Source organism: Gymnoscopelus microlampas (genome assembly GCF_963454915.1).
Source record: "Gymnoscopelus microlampas genome assembly, chromosome: 6".
NCBI classification, from domain to species: Eukaryota; Metazoa; Chordata; class Actinopteri; order Myctophiformes; family Myctophidae; genus Gymnoscopelus; species Gymnoscopelus microlampas.
This window is the reverse complement of record NC_139943.1, coordinates 7,035,343-7,058,122: the sequence shown is the minus strand read 5'-3', so window position 1 is coordinate 7,058,122 and position 22,780 is coordinate 7,035,343. Positions and strand designations below refer to the sequence as shown.

Below are 22,780 nucleotides of genomic sequence, written 5' to 3'. Positions count from 1 at the left end.
CCAGTGGTTCTCAAACCTTTTCATGTCAAGGACCTCCAAATTGACACTTATTAGCCCGCGGACCCCCATTTAAAAATATAAGCCAGGGACCCCCATAAGAGAAGTTTTTTTTACGGCTCTCTAGCAGTGATTCTCAACCATTTTAATTTCAAGGACCCCCAGTTTGACATGCATTAGGGCTACGGACCCCCATTTAATGGCATTTCTATCTCTGGGACCCCAATTTATATAATAAAATCAATGTTAATTTAACTCTGAGAGTGTACAAATGGAACCAAATGGACCCGTTAGGGTCCATTTGGTTCCATTTGTACACTCTCAGAGTTAAAGACCCATAAGGGTCCATTTGGTTCCCATCATTTAGCTGGGGACCCCCTGGAACCCCCTCAAGTACCCCTGGGGGTCCCCGGACCCCACTTTGAGAACCAATGCTTTAAACAATGCACAGTGAGACGTTACCAAAAGCATTTTTTCAGCCCGAGCGAAAGATATAGGCAGACGCTTGTAGCTTATTAGTGCCTATCCATTTTACATGTTGTTACTTTTTTAACAGGAAAGAATAATTGTGAAGAACAAACGTCATAGTCATGCTCAAGACTATAGTGACAACACCAGAGATTATGTAGCTATTGTTGTTAGCTTTGCTCTGCAGGTGAAAACCTCATATGTCCAAAACCGTTCAACTTAATACATATATAATTGAAATGGTGAAAGCGACGTGTTGTGAGCCTAGAACTGCTATTTTCACTACTTTGGTGTGTGACACTTGTAAGATGAAGTAAGGCATTCATTTACGTATAGAAAAAAAGTAAACATTTGAAACATGGAGATACAAGGTTTCTGCCCGACAGCAACGATACTTAGTTAGACATTCATAGAACAAAATAAAAACAATAATATTTGTTTTCAAACAAATCAAAATCAGCGATTTATGCAACATCAAAAACAAAAGAACGAGAGCCCATATTTTGTCCCTTTTCTACTTCCTAACCCCCCTTTACTTCATGCGTCCTTGCTCGGACCACATCTATGTTGGAACCCGGCCTCCGTTGTGATCTCATCCATGCACACCTGTGAGGTTTCGTGACTGCATCTTTGCACGGTTGTGTTCCACAGACAGACAGACATTTTAAACACCTGGCAAAAGTACTGAAAACTATTGCTGTGGCAGTTCCCGCTAGACAGAGACACACGCACACACACACACGCGCGCGCACGTGCACGCACACCCACACAAACACACACAATCACGCACACACACGCAGTCAAGCACACACATGGAGGTGAAAACTATACCAGCCCGTGGCTGTAATCACGTACAGATTCAGAAAAGGGTCAGAAAGAATGTCCACAATGTGTGAAAGAGAGTGTGTGCGTGTGCATGTGTGTGCGAGCGTGCGTGCGTGCGTGTGTGTGTGTGTGTGTGTGTGTGTGTGTGTGTGTGTGTGTGTGTGTGTGTGTGTGTCAGTCCCCGCCCAGCTGTGGAATGCATGGGTCTGTTGTTATGGTCCACATGTGGTGTCTCTCTCTTTATGTATAAAAAGCTCAACATATGGGAAGGATTCTCCCGTTAAGCGCTAAAGACTTCCACATTCATGGGCAGCAGGTGGAGCCGAGGCCATGGTGCCCACAGAGACGCTCATGTCACTGTGAGGGACTCCATATGACCGTATAAGGAGTTCCCAACGCAGCTACGGCCAAAATATGGAGTGTGTTGTCTAACCTCAGTGTGTCATGGCATCAGACCCAAGCAAATCAGCAGTGGTGGAAAAAGTACAAAAAAAGTAAAAGTATCTATACCTCAATGTTGAAATACAAGTAAAAGGCCTGTGTTCAAAATGTTATTTGGGTAAAAGTATAAAAGTATTCGCATTGAAATATACCAAAAGCAAAAGAAAATAGCAGATCTACAAGCTCACAACGCGTTTTGTAGATCGGCTATTTTCAAATAGCCCTATGTATAAAATAGGGCTAAAGTGGTTATAATGCATGTTTCTGAAAAGTAACTAACTAAAGTTGTCAAATAATTGTAGTGGAGTAAAAGTACTATATTTGCCTCTGAGATGTAGTGGAGTCGAAGTAAAAGAGAAATACTCAAGTAAAGTTAAAATATGTCAACATTGTACAGTACTTGAGTAAATGTACTGACTTTACACCGTGCACTGCTAACCTTGATGTATCGTGGAATCAGGCGCAAACAAATCAGTCAGCTCCATATATGGGCAAAAAAGGGGGCATGCCCATATATTATGGGCATATACTGATGACATCAGAGATCTCCATATATGGGCATAAAGGGACAAGGACTGACAGATACAGAGATCTCCATATGAGCATATCAGTCGGATCTGCGATGCCACGTATAGGTGTGAGGGCTGAGTAGTGGCCAGAACCTCTTGTATTCTAAATCTCCAAAGTAACTAGTAACTATAGCTTTCAAATCATTTAGTTATACTTTCCATCTCTGACAGGGGGGGTTTCGGGGGTCCGGGGCTTGTGCACAGACACTGAGATCACCCAGCGTCTGATTCCACTTGGCTCTCACAGACCTCACAGGGTTGTGTTTTTTAACAGCGGTATATGAGGTCATTACTAAACGCCACGACGGATTTTGACCCAAATCTTTGAGGGAGGCGTGTGCCTGCTGAGCCAGTGGCGGAAAGTAACCAAGTACATTTACTTGAGCACTGTACTTAAGTACAATTTTGAGGTATTTGTACTTTACTTGAGTATTTCCAATTTCCAATACTTTTACTTCTACTCCACTACATCTCAGAGGCAAATATTGTACTTTTACTCCACTAAAATTATTTGAAAACTTTAGTTACTAGTTATTTTTCAGATATAAATGATGATATTATAAAACATACATTAACCACTTTAGTCCTATTTTATACATAGGCTATTTGAAAATAGCCGATCTACAAGCTCACAACGCGTCGCATCGCGACGCGTTGTGAGCTTGTAGATCTGCTATTTTCAAACTTTTTAGTACTTTTCCTTTTGGTACTTCAAGTACATTTTGATGCCACTACTTTTGTAATTTTACTCAAGCAGATTTTGAATTCCGGACTTTTACTTGTAACGAAGTACTTCTACATTGCAGTATTGATACTTTTACTTAAGTAAAACATTTGAGTACTTTTTCCACCACTGCTGCTGAGCCAGGAGAGGAGAGGAGAGGAGGGGAGGGGAGGGGAGGGGGTTAACGAGTTGCTCAGCTGTTGGGGAAAGTCCTGAGCTAAACCGCTGTTTTGGTTGAACTGACAAAACGACGTCATACCGTCAGAGGTCTTGTTCCGCTCGCCTCTCAGGGCCACACGTTGGAATTGTCTTTGTGTTGAAAAAAGGGGGCTTTTGTCTTTTCAGGTTTATATCTATCAGATTGCCCTTCCCTTACCCCCCCCCCCCCCCACACACACACACACACACACACACACACACACACACACACACACACACACACACACACACACACACACACACACACACACACACACACACACACACACACACACACACACACACACACACACACACACACACAGCTATCACGTTCCAAAAAGCTGGAATTGGGGAGTGGGGAAACGTGCTCAAATGGAGTGGAGGCTTATCTTGTTGACTCCACAGTTAGGACTCAAAACACGCAGAACTTTTTCCCCATGTTCCCTTGACCTTATCTATTGTCCCTGACCAGTCCCTGACCTTACCCCCCTCCTCCTCCCACACCAGTGTTCATTTGGACAGTACATTTGGATTTATACTTTTAGTCACAGTCTTCTTTGAATAAAATTCCATTACGTTTTTAGTCATATTTTAGTCATGTTTTACTATCTCTGCTTTTTGTTCATGTATCAAATCTGCTAGGGATGCACCGAATGGGAAATTCTTGGCCGAAACCGAATGCCGAAAATAGAAAACAGTTGGCCGAAAACCGAATACCGAAAGGCTGAATATGATAAATATATATACATATATATATAATGAATTTATTTGTTTACCAATGTTGATCAGCTACCTGATTATGGCAAAAGACATGATTATGGCAAAACTTAACTTAAATAATAATCACTATTATGGGTCCATAAAACATTTATTAAGCACTTTCGAATGCATAATTAATTCCAGACTGACTGCTGAAAGATTGTAAAATGTAAACATTTATATAATTATATAATAATATTATTCCACATTTTATTCCAAGATTTTTTGGAAATGCCTTTTTTAACCACTGTCGGCCGATATGTTTCGGTGGCCGAATATTCAGTGCATCCCTAAAATCTGCCCTGTGCAATTTTTATTTTTGATTACGAAGCCTAAAAGGCTTCATAATATGTTCCAATGTGCAATCCCAAACACACAATTAAATCGTTATAATCGCAATTATTTGAATGACTGAATCGTCAACTTAAATTTGTAATCGTGACAGCCCTCGTCTCCATTCAACTGTATTAACCCATTAATAAGACCTGGAACTGTTTCATTTTTCGATTTGAGCTAAAAAAAAAAGCATTATTTTACACTTTGGGCTATTCAAAAATAGCAGATAAGTGCCGCGCTACGAGCTTGTAGATCTGCTATTTTTTAAAATTCGTGAAAATGTGTGCAAATCTTTGAATATATATCTTTTTAAAGCGAACATTTTTAACTCAAATCTTTGCTTCTGGGGGGGTCCCTGGAACAAAATATGTTGATGGGGGTCGGCGGCCAAATACATATAATTTTGGGGGTCCTTGACATGAAATAGATTGAGCACCACTGATATAGAAACATACGTTTTTCAGAAAACTGTTGGGATTTAGTTTACATGTAGAATCGGCTTCAGGTCTTAACAACTTTCAACTTGTTTCAAAAATGTTCATAGTACTTTTGTCAATGTTTTAGTCGACGAAAAATTAACACTGATGTGCCTGACCTTTATCTATTGTCCCTGACCAGTATCTGACCTTATCCCCCCCCACCACACACACACACTGGCACCTCCACCACCTCCCACCCCCCTAAATAACACCCGCAGCATCCCATAATGACATCATTGACTCTGCATGCATAGCGCCCACCCCACTCTACGCTTGATCCAGTCCAGACCTCTTCCTGTCTCTCTCTCTCTCTCTCTCTCTCTCTCTCTCTCTCTCTCTCTCTCTCTCTCTCTCTCTCTCTCTCTCTCTCTCTCTCTCTCTCTCTCTCTCTCTCTCTCTCTCTCTCTCTCTCTCTCTCTCTCTCTCTCTCTCTCTCTCTCTCTCTCTCTCTCTCTCTCTCTCTCTCTCTCTCTCTCTCTCTCTCTCTCTCTCTCTCCTCCTATTTCTATTTACCAGCCTGGAATAACAGAGCACTTTGCATCGGAATGTCAGATGGGAGCCACTGATGGTGGCAATGGTGGTGTGTGTGTGTGTGTGTGTGTGTGTCAAGGCCAAATGTCCCCACAAGTATAGTAGAACTTGACAAATACACATCGTAAGGACACATTTTGTACTCACGGGACTAATTGGTTATTGTATGGTTAAAATAATTCATAGAGAAGATTCATGTTGGCATTAGGATTAGGATGATGGCCTTTAGAGCTTACGTTTAGGGGTTAGGGTTAGTGGCAGTTAGTGGAAATGGCAGATCTACAAGCTCCACAGCGCGACGACGCTGTGTGTGCTTGTAAATAGGCTATTTTTGGCGTTATATAGGGGTATATATAGGGCTGAAAATGCAAAGAATTGTAAATGTTAATGGCATTCTTATAATCACGGTCCTATGATGAAATGGTGTTGATATAATTGCCGTCCTAAAGCGACGATGACCTCACAAGTATAGTAATACAGACGTGCGTGTGTGCGTGTGCGCGTGTGCTTGCGGTGCGTGCGCGCGCCTCTGAAATGTAGATTATCTCATCCCCCGGTGTCTCTCTCCTCCATATCTGTGATTCTTTCCCATTGTGTTGGTCTACTCTGCCTCGCCAGGAATGTCCCACATCAGCAGCCACATTCTGTGGGGATCTCTGCCCCCCCCCCACACCCCCCCAACCAAGTTATGCAGCTACTGTAGGCTACAGTATGACACACACACACACACACGCAAACGCACACACACACACACACACACACACACACACACACACACACACACAAAACAAACACCACACAACATAGGTTTGTGGTATTGAAATAGAGAAAAGAGAGGGTTATCGAGTTCAAGTCCATGCGAGAGAAACAAGCAGACGGGCAGTGGTGTAAAGTGATTAAAGTACATTTACTCAACTGTACTTCAGTACACTTTTGAGGAATTCTTACTTTACTGGAGTATTTCCCATTTTCAATACTTTTACTTCTACTCCACTACATCTCAGATGCAAATATTGTACTTTTACTCCACTACACAGCTTTAGTTACTAGTTACTTTGTAGATTTAGAATATTATCACAAAACATACATTAACCACTTCAGCCCTATGTATATTTTGGCATTTTGAAAATAGTTGATCTACAAGCTAACAATGCATCGCGATGCAACGCATTGTGAGCTTGTAGATCTGCTATTTTGTGCAAAAGATGTGTATACATTATGAACTTGTGAAATGGGACATTCTGCACAATGAGTACTTTTACTTTTGGTGCTTTTGATGCCAACACTTTTGTACTTTTAATCAAGTACATTTTGATTACCGGACTTTTACTTGTAACAGAGTATTGATACTTTTTCTTAAGGAAAAGATGCGAGTACTTTTTCCATCACTGCAGACAGGTCTACGAAAACAAGCCCCAAAAGAAGCGACTATACTGTATAGGTCACATCATCACAAACCCTATACACACATCAGCTATTTAAAAAAACTCTTGAGAAGAAATGTGACATTTTGAAACATTTTAACAACACAAATATTGGGGGTCCCTGGCACAGAATATGATCAGAATATGACGGGCAAACACATTCATTTGGGGATTCCTTGACATGAAAACCCTTTTAAGAAACAAGCCCAAAAAAACCTAACCCGCAACTACCAATATGTACGAGCGTCTTTACAGAAAGACAAGGCCAAAGTTGATTATTTATAATGCACCCCATTCGGATGCTATCAATGCATTGAATGGGAGATTATCACGTTTTATCAGACCATTGAATGAGAGAATGGGTGAATTAGGCGACATACTGACCTAGCCGCGATTTATCAGACCATTCATTGGGTGTTCTCAAGACATACTGACCTACCGACGGAGATGACTTAAAACGTTCAGTTTTGGTTTGGGTTTGGGACCATGACGGAGCCGCGCAGTCTCAAGCAAACTGGAGCCACGTGAGGGACCACCGAGCGAGCTAAAGCGAGCGAGTTGCCGTCCCGAACGTTGCGACGTTCCCTTGAGCCTACTCAGCGCCGTTTGAGTTATGTACCGATAGGCACAGAATGGTAAATCATGGTGTGGGGACTGCTAAGATACGCTTACAATTAGAAAAACATTCAGGTCAGGATTAGACATTTAGGCGTCTTAGAGTTTAGGTTTAGGGATTGGAATTAGAGTTCAACATGATTTATACTTAGATGCGCGCCAGTGTCATGCACCAAAAAATAGCTGATCTATAAGCTCACAGGGCTTGTAGATCTGCTGTTTTTCGGCTTTAGGCTTACGGTTAAAAATGGCAATTATTATTTTAAAATGCCATTCATAACATGGCTGTCCTAAAGTGTTGATGTCCTCACAAGTATAGTAATACAAACATGTGTGTGTGCGTGTGTGTGTGTGTGTGTGAAGGCCAAATGTCCCGACAAGTATAGTAGAACTTGACAAATACACATTGTAAGGACACATTTCCTGTACTCACGGGACTAATTGGTTATTGTATGGTTAAAATAATTCATAGAGAATCATGTTGTGGGGACTGCTCCGTCTCCGATTAGGCCAGTAGCTCCTGATTACGCCCAAAGAATGGTCTGATAAATTGCGGGGCAGGTCAGTATGTCGCCTACTCGCCCATTCAGTGGTCTGATAAAACGTGATAATCTCCCACTCGATGCATTAATAAGCGGATATGGCAACACTGGTGCATCGGCGTTCAAATCTTATGAAGAGTTGTTTAGAAGGGTTTTTTTTCCCGCTTTTTTTTTTGGTTAAAAAGGGGATGAAACAAAAAAACAAGACACGTTTTTGTTTGTTCTTCCGATGAAGGCCATGTTGGCATTGTTTAACTCAGGGTTTCTCAAAGTGGGTGCTGTGGCACCTATAGGGTGCTGTGATGCAGGTACAGGGGTGCCGCAGAAAACTGTGATAATATATTTGGAATGTATCAATATCACGTCAGTTTAACCACTTCGACCAGTGGTTCTCAAAGTGGATTCCAGGGGAGGGTCTAAATTGACCCATACAAGTCTGTAACTCTGACAGTATACAAATGGAACCAAATGGACCCTAACGGGTCCATTTGGTTCCATTTGTATACTGTCAGAGTTAAGGGGAGACCTTGAAATTTAAAAGTTTGAGAAAACACTGACTTAGACCCTCTTAGTAAAATGGACCTGAGTTGCACTGTAGGCCTACTTGGCACGTTCTTTTACGATCTACACCGAATCTCTTCACCAAGGTTCCCCCAAGGTCAAACCCCCCTGCCTCCCCAAGGTTCAAGTAGTTAAACGCAGTGGTGTAAAGTAACTAAGTACATTTACTCAAGTACAGTACTTAAAGGTAGGGTAAGTGATATTTTTTTGTATTTTTTTTTTGTTTTGTTAAAAAGGTTAAAGTTATATATTCTGATAGTAATCATTGCTACAGAGCGTTTGTTCGGTCACAGGGGTCTCTCCAGCTCTTTAGTAAACAGAATATAGTACATTTTCAGGTACAGTAGGTGACAACATTTGAGCCTATCAGGAAACAGCACTGAAAATGCATTTTCTGTTTAATAAAGAGCTGGAGAGACATGGGAGACTCCTTATATGGACAGGACACTCTATAGTAAGGAGTACTATCAGAACATAAACCCATTTTGAAATTATTTGAATAATTGCAAATCACTTACCCTACCTTTAAGTAACATTTTTAGGTATTTTACTTTAGTATTAAGTAGTAATACACACACACACACACACACACACACACACACACACACACACACACACACACACACACACACACACACACACACACACACACACACACACACACACACTCTCATCTGGCCTACAGTATTGTGATGATCATAGGTCAGGATTTGCCTTAAAAACAGCAATAGTTGTCCAACAGCACCCTCTAGTGTAAGATAGCTGTCTGGATCTGAACATTTCAACTGATAAGGTTAATCAGTTCATTGGTCTTGGTGACTTTTGCTATTACTATTATTTTATTATTAAAATTATTATTAAAGCGACCCGTTGTGAGCTTGTAGATCAGCTATTTTCAAATGGCCAAAATGCATATAGGGCTGAAGTGAGAAATGTATGTTTTGTAATAATAATCAAAATCTACAAACTAGTAACTAAAGTTTTCAAAGAATGTTAGTGGAGTAAAAGTACAATATTTGCCTCTGAGATGTAGTGGAGTAGAAGTAAAAGTTTTGAAAATGGGAAATACTCCAGTAAAGTAAAACAATCCTCAAAAGTGTACTTTAAGTACAGTGCTTGAGTAAATGTACTTAGTCATTTTACACCAGTGCACGGCAGTGTACAACAACCACCATCTACCAGCGTTGTGAGCTTGTAGATCTGCTATTTTTTGGCTAAAGTTCTCCTCAGAAAAAGGGATGCTAGGGTTCAAGTGGTTATGGTAAAAAAAAAAAAAATCACATCACACAAAGATTTGGCGGACCCGCTGTAGTAACTCTGAGGACCCCCTAGGGGTCCCGGACCCCCTGTTGAAGACCCCTGGTCTACTCTCCATTGACAGACAGTTTCCTCCAGGCTCCAGCCTTTTTAGAATATCATCTCTGTCGGGTGGAAACCTCATATGTCCATAACTGTTACTTTTCAGGATGCAAATACAAAAACTAGCAAAACTATAGCAATCTCCAAGCTCAAAACGTGTCGCTTCATGTCGCGTTTCGAGCTTGCAAATCTGCTACTTCTGTGTGACGCTGTAGTGTGATTAAGTAGGGTGTTCATTTACGGAAAAAACACAAAAGGTTAAAATATGGAGACATGAGGTTTCCACCAGACAAGAGACGATATCTTTCATCCCATTCTCATCCACAATGAGCGATGTAATAATAATGTCATTAACGCTATATTGTAAGCCTACACTGTATATTGCACACTAATAGGCTAGAAAGATCAATTATGCCATCTGGTGGTGAGCAAGTCTTACATCCTATGTCAAGCTGGCAAAGCTACCCTCCAGCCATTATTGCTGGAAAGAGTTCTAAAGAATATATACTGACACGAATACATCTGGTGTTCATTCTAATCTTATTTGCTTATCTGAGTTTTTTCCTAATAACGTATTTTTTTCCCCCTCTCCCCCTGGCTGTGAACATTTCAGAAACACGCCTACCAGTGACATCATCATTAGACAGTTTTAATTTGTTTTAACAAGATTTCAATTTTTTTACTTTAGATCTAGAAAATTTAGATTTAGATCAATGATCTGTGGACATTCAATGCAGAGACCGTCTCCTGGAAGAAGGTTGAGCCCAAGGGGAAAGGACCGGGTCCAATGGATAGTATTTGCTGTTGCGCGGTGGGAGATTGTATCATCGTCAACACACCCAATGACCTGTATATCTTAGACTTCAATCCTAGCCTGAAGACGCTGTGCAAGCTAGCGGTTATCCATTACGGTCTGGAGCAGTCGGAACTCCCACACGACATCAAGTGGGAACTGGCTGCCATGACTAACAGCAGCAACAGGAAAAAAGTTATTTAAAAAAAACGTAATATAGAATGTAATATTCTATAGGATATGTAATATTCTATATGCTAAGGGTCTTCATCAGGTCTGAAGAGTCTGAATCAGACCTGATGAAGACCCTTAGCGGTCGAAACGTTGTGTAACTATATATATCTTTTTACTGGGAGCTAAAAGTGTGCGGACTTCCCTTCCTTTTCTCTTATGTATGTAATGTTGTCCAGCACATGATACATTTTTTGGGGATGTGCGTGTTTCCCTCTGGACTTGGACTTGGCATGGACTTATAAACCACAGAGCACTTGAGAACAGTCCATAATGCTCTTCTGTATGTTACAGTGGAAACATTTATAAGAATGGAACTGCACCAAAATGATTGCTTTTTTGTTTCTGTTTGTGATCAACAACGAGACCCGGTTAGAGTCTGATGTTCCAGTGTATAACCGTAGCTGTTGTTTAACAGTAAATACAAAGTCTAAACAGTAAATGGAAAATGTGTGAAACATTTTCAATTTGCACACAATGTGTGCAACGATTTTTCAAAATAAATAGCAGATCTACAAGCTCATAGAACTTGTACAGTATATCTGCTATTTTTCAATAGCCAAAGAAATCTAAAATGACACAGACGCGTTCCCGGATTGAATGGGTTAAAGAGTTTGAGGACCAGATAAAAACTCTGACAACATACTGCATCTGCTAAATCTGCTTCAGTTAATGCACAAAAGCCGGGGGAAAGATTCAACATATTTTGTATTGTTACGTCTTAAATAGTACATGAGTAAAAAAAAATGTGGTTCATCGTACTTTTTTTTTTGCAACAACAACAACAACAGTAACAAAGAAACACAGTAGGAACAGTGTTTGTGAAGCTACAGAACATCTTTGGTAGCCATCCTGCAGACGAGAGCGTCCAACAGAGTCCCACACTTCTCCTCCTGTGGGGTGACTTTGTACAGCTGAAACCAAGACAGGAGAGGAGACGTTTTACTCACTTTCGACTTAATACAGGGGTCTTCAACAGGGGGTCCTCAGAGTTACTACAGGGGGTCCGCCAAATCTTTGTGTGATATGATTTTATTGTCTCCGCCAGGAGACTATGTTTTCGTTCTCGTCCTTCCGTGTGTCCACCAAGCTAACATTGGTCAAGCTTCACGTGACAATACGTTCAAAGGGTGTGCTTTGATTGGCTAGCGAGACGCATGATGTTTAATAAATAGGTGTGTCACTTCAAAAGATCATTTATATATTTTGAAGTGACACACCTATCCATCAGCCAAGCTAACATTGGTCAAGTGACACGTGACAATATGTAATATTGACAGGATTAATGGAGAGTTAAAATAGCACGGGTCCGCTGGCGGAGACCTGTGCTCCGAGGAGCACATTTTCTAGTTTTTTTACTTTAACTACTTGAACCCTAGCATCTCTTTTCTGAGGAGAACTTTAGACAAAAATAGCAGATCTACAAGCTCTCAACGCCTCGCGCTGCGAGGCGTTGAGAGCTTGTAGATCTGCTATTTTTGGCAAAGAGGCTATAGACGGATTTCCGCGCGACGTCATCACAGAGCAGAATGCGCAATCTGCGCATGCCTGGGGGTCAGTGGGGGAAAGGCGCGTTCGAAAATACAGCCCTGAGCGGCAGTGAGCGCACTGGCCAATACAAACTAATAGGCGAGTGTGCTCCGGTGCGTAATTTCCAAACGCACCCATAGGCTTCCCCCCGCAGCTGCGCGGTCATATTCCTCTCATGTTTACTAACAGGAAACCTCCCTATAGGTGTAGAGGAAAAAAGTGCAGACTAAGTAAAAAAAAAAAACCCCACTACCCTCAACTGCCCACAATCAACTGCCCACAATCAACTGCCGCGGCGGCACAATTTTTTTTCTCCGATTCTACGAGACTTGCAACGTCTTTTAAAGCGATCGGCGGGTGGATCTTTGTGAAAAAAACATATTCTATGATTTTTCAAAGGTTAGTAAAAACGCTCGGAATCGCTGGCTAGGGCAGCTATAGACCAGTGGTTCTCAAACTTTTTCATGTCAAGGACCCCCAAATTGACACTTATTAGCCCACGGACCCCCATTTGAAAAGATGGGGGTCCCGATAAGAGAAGATTTGTACGGCTCTAGCAGTGATTCTCAACCATTTTCATTTCAAGGACCCCCAGTTTGACATGCATTAGGCTACGGAGCCTCATTTTATAACATTCTATCTCTGGAACCCCAATTTATATTGTAAAATCTATGTTAATTTAACTCTGAGAGCGTACAAATGGAAGCAAATGGACCCGTTAGGGTCCATTTGCTTCCATTTGTACGCTCTCAGAGTTACAGACCGGCAGGGTCAATTTGGTTCCTCCATCTATCATTTAGCTAGGGACCCCCTGGAACTCCCTCAAGTCCCCCTGGGGGTCCCCGGACCCCACTTTGAGAACCAATGCTATAGACGATGTTTTAACTCCGGCAGTCAATGACTTCAATGTCAATTAGTTGTACGAGCTCGTCTTATTGGATCTTGTTTATTCGATACACTTATTTGTTTTATCTCTTGCTCATTTGATTTTCCTATTTTTGTCTCATCTGTTTAAGAAAGTAGGTAACTGATATATTGCACTTTTACCTTAGCACTAGGTATACTCTTAGTTGCTTGTTTTAGAAGAGAATGCACTTAAGACTTCTGGTGATTGGTAGTTTTCGTTCCCTACCTATGTTGAAATGCACTTAATGTAAGTCGCTTTGGATAAAAGTGTCTGCTAAATGACTGTAATGTAATGTAATGTAATGTAATGAGTGAATATAATATTAAAATGCAGATTCATAGTTATTGAAACATTATAGCCTACTGTATATAGGGAGATCTTTCCTTATAGACATAATGTTGGCTGTTCTCTGTGTTTCCTTAATTCTAGAAAAGGAAAGGAAAACAGCCCAAACGCATTTCGGTCTATAAACCAACAGCACACAGTGACACAGGTCCAGACAGAAATACATTCCAAAGAATTTGCCGGGTGTGCGAACCCACGTTCAGGAGATATCTGCGATGTTCCTGAAAAATGCTTATCTACAAGCTCAGCATCTAATAGATCATATTTTAATCGTCATGACATAATACAACCCAAACGTTTCAGTGCTGAGTTGCCTAGACAACGTTACATTTGTGCAACAAGAGAAGAGCCAATGTCATATGAATATTTCAGCATTTAAATATCATCCGTTAAGACAACTACATTAATGACGGCAGACAGTTTAATTGACGACGACGCCATGCATACAGTTCTGTAGGCAACTTTAGCCAGCATCAGTGGTGGAAAAGGTACTCAAATGTTTTACTTAAGTAAAAGTATCAATACTGCAATGTAGAAGTACTCTGTTACAAGTAAAAGTCCGGATTTCAACATTTTCTTGAGTGAAAGTACAAAAGTATTGGTATCAAAATGTACTTAAAGTACCAAAAGTAAAAGTACAAATATTTTTGAAAATAGCCGATCTACAAGCTCACAACACGTCACCATGCGACGTGTTGTGAGCTTGTAGATCTGCTATTTTCAAATAGCCTAGGTATAAAATACGGCTAAAGTGTTTAATGTATGTTTAATAATATACTAGTTTTTATCTGCTAAGTAACAAGTAGCCAGAGTTTTCAAATAATTGTAGTGGAGTAAAAGTACAATATTTGCCTCTGGGAGTAGAGGGTAGCACGGGTCCGCCCGGAACCGAATACCCGAGACCCGAACATTTTCGGGGCAAAAATATTGACTTGTCTGTCGGGCAGGGTCGGGTAGGTTCCAATTCCCACGGGGCTTGGTCGGATCCATTTTAAATGGATAGACCCGTATGGAGTGGACCCGTGAGGACCCGAACTTTAAAAAATAAATAATAATAAATATACATATCAGGGTTTCCGCTAGGCATTTTTTGTCGCTTGCCAAAAATGAAATGAATGAAGTGGGCATGAGTGAACTGCTGCGTGACGAATACCAAAACGCCCGCCCCAAAACACAGTTGCCCCGGGGAAAATCTGGAGGTATTCGACTGGTATTCCTAAACATATCAGTAAACTATGCCCCTATACCTAATCCTAAACCTATTTCTACCCTTATCCTCAGTAAAACAAATACAAGAATACAAGAACCGCTGGTCCGCCTGAAAAATGGGGGCGAGGGTGTTTTGGGGCGAGTCCTAATTACCCTGCGCCACAGCCTTTCCCTGTGCGACACCGTCGCACAGTATAAAGAAATTAATATATATTTTGGGCTTTACATCGATTCTCATTCAACCTTGATATGCAAAAGTAGGTTTTGTTTTGTTTTGTTAACGTTAATTATATATGTCATGATATATGTGGCCTTGCGCGAGGTTGATTACTTGCCTCTATGGTTGCTTTCACCAACATTCACCACTTTATCCATTGCAGACAGACAGTCACTGTGCTTGCATAATATCCACGACCCACACGTGTTCGGGACGGGTCCCTTTATCGACAATGGGGTCCGGTTTGGTTCAGATTCTATCACCTCGGAAAATCCCGGTTCTGTTTATCAACACCCGAGCGAACCACCCTACTCAGCGCTGATTAGGAGGAGACACAGCTGTGTCTCTCAGCTGTGTTGTGGCGTATCAATAATAGCAGACATACAAGCTCACAACGCGGCGCGTTGCGACGTGCTGTGAGCTTGTAGCTCTGATATTTTCAACGCGCGACACCATCGTACAACGAATAGGCTATTCTATAGCTTTGTTTTTTTAATCTTCGGCAGCGCCATCATGGCGCCAACTCACAACTGCCACACAGATCAGAGGACCGCATTACACCTTGAGATTACGGTCAACTACGTCTTATTCCGCTCTGCAACGTTAGAGGTGCTGTTGCGTCAAAACATCTTTGAACCAGGAAGAGTGTCTCCGTCCGGTGGATTATTTTACATTTTAGCCAAAAAGTTTATTTTAGACGTGAGGTGGGGGGGGCTCAACTCCATAAACCGTCTTTGTTTTGGGTGAGTAGCGAAAGCGTATTTTTTATTTTCACTACAGACGAGAGGCTGCGGGCGCATTGGCTCGAAAGTACCATAGCCTTAAGGGGAGGAACTACTTCTAGGCTATGAATCAGAGCTAGACCTAGTTGCTTATTTCTCTCCAAAAAATCACTGGCTGGGACAGAGCGCTTCACCTTTTTAACCTTGGCAGCGTCTGTCAGCATGGACAGGTGTTCCACTGGAAGCTGCTGTCCGTCCACTTTGCTGGTGATGTCTGAGACCAGATGGAACTGGTCTTTGGAGTGAACCACGGTCACGTGCACAGAGTCATCGCTGTCACTGATCCCAAACCTCTTGAAGGCTTCTGAGATCTGCAGGAAGACATACAGTATTATCAGTGGTGGGTAAAAGTATCAATATTGCAATGTAGAAATAGTCACGGATAGTGACTATTTCTACATCAGGTCTGATGATGGCCAAATGATGGCCGAAACGTTGTGTCTTGGATCCATGTGCATGTTCTAATTAATAAATAAGTGCACTGATGGAGCAAATGGCTGTGTGCGGTCCCCCATTCTCTACAGTAAATTTACTTGAACCTGGCACCAGCACTGGGAAGGATGTGCGCAACACTACAGTACAGCATTTTTAACCAAAAGTAAAAGTACTCATCATGCAGAATGTCCCATTTTAAGTTTTCAAATGTATACTCGTCTTTTGAAAATAGCAGATCTACAAGCTCACAATGCGTCGCATCGCAACGCATTGTGAGCTTGTAGATCGGCTATTTTCAAATGTCCAAAATGTATATAGGGCTGAAGTGGTTAATGTATGTTCTGTAATAATATCTAAAACAAAATCTACAAAGTAACTAGTAACTAAAGTTTTTGAAATACATGTGTAGTAGTAGTGTAGTGTAGTGTAGTGTAGTGTAGTGTAGTGTAGTAAAAGTACAATATTTGGATCCGAGATGTAGTGGAGTAGAAGTAAAAGTATTGGAAGTTGGAATTACACAAGTAAAGTCCAAAACCTCAAAATTGTACTTAAGTACAGAACTTGAGTAAAGAAGTTACTTTCCAACACTGCATATTACATGCCTGTCTGTCACAATTATTACATAATAACAAACATTTTTGCATAATCGCCAAGAGTCGTTTTCCATATTTAAAAATGATCATACATTTTCAAAACATTTTAATTTTTGGGGGAAATAGCAGATCTACAAGCTCACAATGTGTTGGGAGCTTGTAGATTGGCTTTTCCCAACATTTGTTTTTTTTATTAGAATGGATAAAATGATTAAATATGACCTATTTCAGCCACACACACACACACACACACACACACACACACACACACACACACACACACACACACACACACACACACACACACACACACACACACACACACACACACACACACACACACACACACACACACACACACGTGTCTGTTTACAATTACTCACATTATTAGTGGGAGAGAGGTTGAAGATGATCTCTGAATATAAACCTCTGGTCTTCATTTTGCCAGTTTTCTGTAAGTGCACGGCCTTGTTAGCGGCTACCAGCACTTGGAAAGGATCCACCAGCTGTAAAAGATGATTATTCATTACTACCCAATTACACTCACAATTATTTGGAATCTTAATGGAATCCACGCATGTGTAAATAATGTGGTCTTTCTTCACTGTCTCCCCTATACTCTTTATAGCGAGGGTTTTAAGGCCGCGACCCCCCAAGATAATAATATTTGAACTGCTGGGGACCCAAGCACTTACTGTATATACATTCCTGCCATTTGAAAATAGCAGATTTAAAAGCTCACAATTTCACAATTTCAAATTTCAAATGTTTACTTTTGATACTTTAAGTACATTTTTATGCCAATACTTTTGTACTTTAACTCAAGTACGTTTTGAAGTCTGGACTTTTACTTGTAACAGAGTATTTCTGCATTGCAGTGTTGATACTTTTACTTAACCCATTAAGACCTGGAACTGTGTCATTTTTAGATTTGAGCTAAAAAGCATTATTTTACACTTTGGGCTATTCAAAAATAGCAGATATACAAGCTCATAGCGCTGCACCGAGTGCCGCGCTACGAGCTTGTAGATCTGCTATTTTTTTTTAATCGTGAAAATGTGTGCAAATCTTTGAATATATATATTTTTAAAGCGAACATTTTTAACTCAAATCTTTGCTTCTGGGGGGTCCCTGGAACAAAATATTTTGATGGGGGTTTGCGGCCAAATACATATCATTTTGGGGGTCCTTGACATGACAAAGATTGAGCACCACTGATATAGAAACATACGTTTTTCAGAAAACTGTTGGGATTTAGGAGACATGTAGAATCGGCTTCAGATCTCAATGGGTTAAGTAAACACATTGAGCACTTTTTCCACCACTGCACACAGGGAAATAAAAGTGTTCCTTTTCATGTCTTATACGTACCATAGTGGGGGTGATCAGGGCACAGCTGAGTTTGCCCTCCACAGCGCTCTGTCTCAGCTCAGCAGCGTTCTTCACGTCTTTAAACAGCAGCTGAGTGACATTGTGCTCCGGATAAAGCTCCAGCTCCTGGGTGACATGCATGACGACTGCACACAATGTCATGGAATAGGATTAAAAAAAATATAGGATTAAAATGTAACTAAGGCAAGGCAATATAATAGGCAGTGGTGGACTGGAAAGTAACTAAGTACACTTCACTAGAGTATTTCCAATTCGCAATACTTTTTCTTCTACTCCACTACATCTCAGAGGCAAATATTTGGGACTTTTATTCCACTACAATTCTTTGAAAACTTTAGTTACTAGTTACTTTGCAGATATAAATTACTACATTAAAAAACATACATTAACCACTTCAACCCTATTTTATACATAGGCTATTTGAAAATAGCAGATCTAAGCTCTCAACGCGTCGCATCGCAACGTGTTGTGAGCTTGTAGATCGGCTATTTTAAAACATTATAATAGTACTTTTACTTTTGGTACTTTAAGTATATTTTGATGCCAATGAATGAATACTTTTGTACTTTTACTCAAGTAACATTTTGAACACAGGCCTTTTACTTGTATTGGTATTGCTACTTTTAATTAAGTAAAATATCTGAGTACTTCGTCCACCACTGATAGGCAATAATATATCTGGAATCATGTGCTACACGATACACTGACTGCATGTAGCCCTGAAACATGACATGGCGCTACTTGTTCCTATTTTTTGAAAATGTTACATTCAGTACATCTACATAAACGTTCCAATTTCAAATATAAAGTGCTTGGCCCACGGCCCACGGATGTTACAAGTTAAAGCACCCAGGCCTAAGTACCCGTATCTTCCGTATTGTTCAATGAAAAGCTTTTTAATCCGATCGCCGGCCATTTTCTTCGAATTTTCTCCCTATGCTTTCAACGACGCGCCCCTATCGGTTGCGAGGTGTATCGCACTCTGATACATTATAAAAAGGAAATATAAAATGGCCACCGATCGGATTAAAAAGCTTTTTATTGAACAATACGGAAGATACGGGTACTTAAACTCAGGCGCTTGAACTTGTAACATCCGTGGCCGTGGGGTAAGCACTTTATTTTTGAAATCTGAACGTTTATGTAGATGTACGGGACGGGTTGTAAATGTAAAATGTTCAAAAAAACAGGAACAAGTAGCGCCATGACGCTTGTGACAGACGCTCATGTGAACCATGGCTACACTGCTGCATGGTAAGTTGTGCCAACAAAAAGGAACACTTTTCTCTCAGTGACTGACCTCTAATTTGTGAATTATTTTACCTAGGCAAAAATAACCTAACGTTTATTATAATGGCGTTGACATTTTTGTTTTTTTGGCCGTGAAAACATGATGTAAAAAAGCAAATAAAAGTGTCTCATTTTACCTTGTTCTCTGTCTGTGCACAAGGGGGACCAATAACACGGTGACACACAGATAGCCGGGTAACTATAGTTCCACTTGTATTCATTTATTCAGGGGTCTTCAACAGGGGGTCCGGGACCCCTAGGGGGTCCTCAGAGCTACTACAGGGGGTCCGACAAATCTTTGTGTGATATGTTTTTTTCTTTTTACCTTAACCACTTGAACCCTAGCATCCCTTTTCTGAGGAGAACTTTAGCCAAAAAATAGCCGATCTACAAGCTCACAACGCCTGGCGCTGCGAGGCGTTGTGAGCTTGTAGATCAGCTATGTTGCAGCCAATTTGATGATTTTAATATTTGAATATGAAGGTATTTTGATATTGTGATGGTGCTGTGATTCTATACTGATTGACCTGGGCATAGGCGGGGACTCAGCCAATGTCAGGGTACAGCCTAACCTCGCATCACCAGTCTTTCCACCTCGGAGGAAATAGGTACAGCCTACTATTTGGGGATGTCACAGGTGCACAGCATTAGGGATTGGGAATCAGACCAGAGGGAAGCCACACAGTTTTTCAACCGTGCGTGTTTTTGTTTGTTTTCCGTTTGTTTTGAGTTATTTTCTGTTTATTTCCTTATCACAGTTAGTTGTTTTGTTACAGTTAAACACCCGGCTTTTGTTTTGCTGTCATTCATCCTGCAATCTAAATAAACATCCTTAAATGCACTCAAGAGAAGACCTGATTTACTTTAAACACCACGCGTCTGGAAAAGCTTCACACCATCCCTCAGTGGCAATTATTTGTTGTTAGTTTGCCATTACAAGCTATTTTTGGCAAAGAGGTGGTCTGTTACCGTTTGACATGCATTAGGGCTACGGACCCCGCCCATTCAATGGCATTTCTATCTCTGGGACCCCAATTTATATAATAAAATCAATGTTAATTCAACTCTGAGTGTATAAATGGAACGGGTCCATTTGGTTTGGTTCCATTTGTACACTCAGAGTTACAGACCCATAAGGGTCCATTTGGTTCCTATCCATCATTTAGCTGGGGACCCCCTGGAACCCCCTCAAGTACCCATGGGGGTCCCCGGACCCCACTTTGAGAACCAATGAATTAAACACACCGTGCTGCTTCCAGAACAACCGTTTTTATGGACGGACCACAGTAACACAAGGTATTTTATTTTACCTTAAACATTCTGCTCGTAGACTTTTGTTTTTCTCATTTTCGTGAAAATGATTTGATTGGCTGAGTTTTTATTTTTTATTTTTTATTGATTGAATACTTTATTAGCCAGACATGTGAAGAGCATTTAAGTAAACATCCATCATTAATAATGCACCGAAGAAATCCTTTCTGATATTTTAAAGGCGAAAGGCACCCTATGCAGTGACAACTAAATCCACCATATGAAATCCACTACATTACAACCATAGACCAGTGGTTCTCAAGCTGTGGGTCCGGACCCCGAGGGGGTTCCCCACAGGAAGTTGGAGTGAGGAGGGGAGGGGAGGGGAGGGGAGGGGAGGGGAGTTCCCCCAGATGACAGTGAAGTGACAATTTAAGGACTTTTAAGACCTTCTAATAACCAAATAAAAAGAAAGTAAGAAAAGAAAAAAGACCATAACTGCATCAAAAGTAATCATAAAAATATGCTACTATAAAAACTGGTCAAACATTGGCCAAATTGTCAAATAATATAAGAAAGAGGCAAACATTGTAGATAAAACAGCTTGTAGTTCACAATATTTATCAATAGAACCGAGTCAAACTAAATGTAACGCCTCAACTCCTACAATTCCATGTGCTCATCAGGGCGGGGGATCTCCAGTTCAAATATGATTATTTTGGGGGGTCGTGGCCTGAATAGGTTGAGAACCACTGCCATAGACTGTAAAAAAGAACTACATACAGCATGTGCAGTGGTGGAAAAAGTACTCAAATGTTTTACTTAAGTAAAAGTATCAATACCGCAATTTAGAAGTACTCCACATTTAGTAGTCCGGAATTCAAAATTTACTTGAGTGAAAGTACAAAAGTATTGGTATCAAAATGTACTTAAAGTACCAAAAGTAAAAGTACTAAAATGTTTAAAAATAGCAGATCAAGCAAGCTCACAACAAGCTCACAACGCATCGCGATGCGACGCGTTGTGAGCTTGTAGATCTGCTATTTTCAAATATTCTACGTACAAAATAGGGCTAAAGTGGTTAATGCATGTTTCATAATATCATAAATTATATCTGAAAAGTAACTAGTAACTAAAGTTTTCAAATAATTGTAGTGGAGTAAAAGTACAATATTTGCCTCTGAGATGCAGTGGAGTAGAAATAAAATTTGATTGGCTAGCGAGACGCATGATGAAATAATAACCTATAAATATCACCACGCACTTCAAAAAATCCTCTTTTTTGTTAAGTGAGCTTCCATCACTGTGATGACCACTGTTGTTTCTAAATAACACCGCTCACTTCATTTTTGGGGCGGTGTAACCGCCCCCTATAAGTGAGTTTTGGACACTGACCAATCCTGCACCGTGATTGGCCAATAGTCTACAACCCTAACCCTTCCACAGTCAATGCAAATCTATACTTTTGCAAAGTCAGCCAATCACATTACAGCTAGTGTCATCACCACTAGCTGTAATGTGATTGGCTGACTTTGCAATTTCAGGACTGTGATTGGATAGCGAAACACATGACACATGTGCAGCCCTATGAATAGCAGTATGGACTTTTTTAAGTGAGTCATGTTGTGATGACCACACAGCGCCCACTTCACACTGGGTGTGATTTTTTTATTCTTACGACAAAGTTGAATCAAGGCACCAAACTTCAAAAGGAAACACAATACATCCTAAACTCCATCTGTGAGTTATGCATAAACTAATCATTAATGAAGTACCCTTGTAAAAAAAAAAATGGGTACAGTAAAAAGTGTTCCATTTGGATTTTCATTGTTTCCATCTTGTAATGACTACCTCTAAAATGTGTATTTAAAAAAAGTATAGGTTTTCTAGGTCTGAACTTCACTACTGACCTCCATCTGAGTGAATGTTCAGAGCTGGAGTGTTAGGTCTGCGCAGCTTTGAGGGGTTTTGCCC

The 22,780-nt window shown here is 40.7% G+C and overlaps 1 protein-coding gene across 1 annotated transcript; it reads right to left on the bottom strand.

Annotated features, from left to right (window-relative positions):
* Positions 1–11,632: 11,632 nt before the first annotated feature.
* On the bottom strand, positions 11,633–18,387 carry tprkb (Tp53rk binding protein). Its single transcript, XM_084059692.1, has 4 exons — positions 18,245–18,387; positions 17,257–17,379; positions 15,980–16,156; positions 11,633–11,769 (listed from the first exon to the last, which is right to left on the bottom strand). The coding sequence occupies exons 1-4, from the start codon at positions 18,383–18,385 to the stop codon at positions 11,683–11,685; spliced, it is 528 nt and encodes a 175-aa protein (XP_083915818.1). The 5' UTR covers positions 18,386–18,387; the 3' UTR covers positions 11,633–11,682.
* Positions 18,388–22,780: the final 4,393 nt, after the last annotated feature.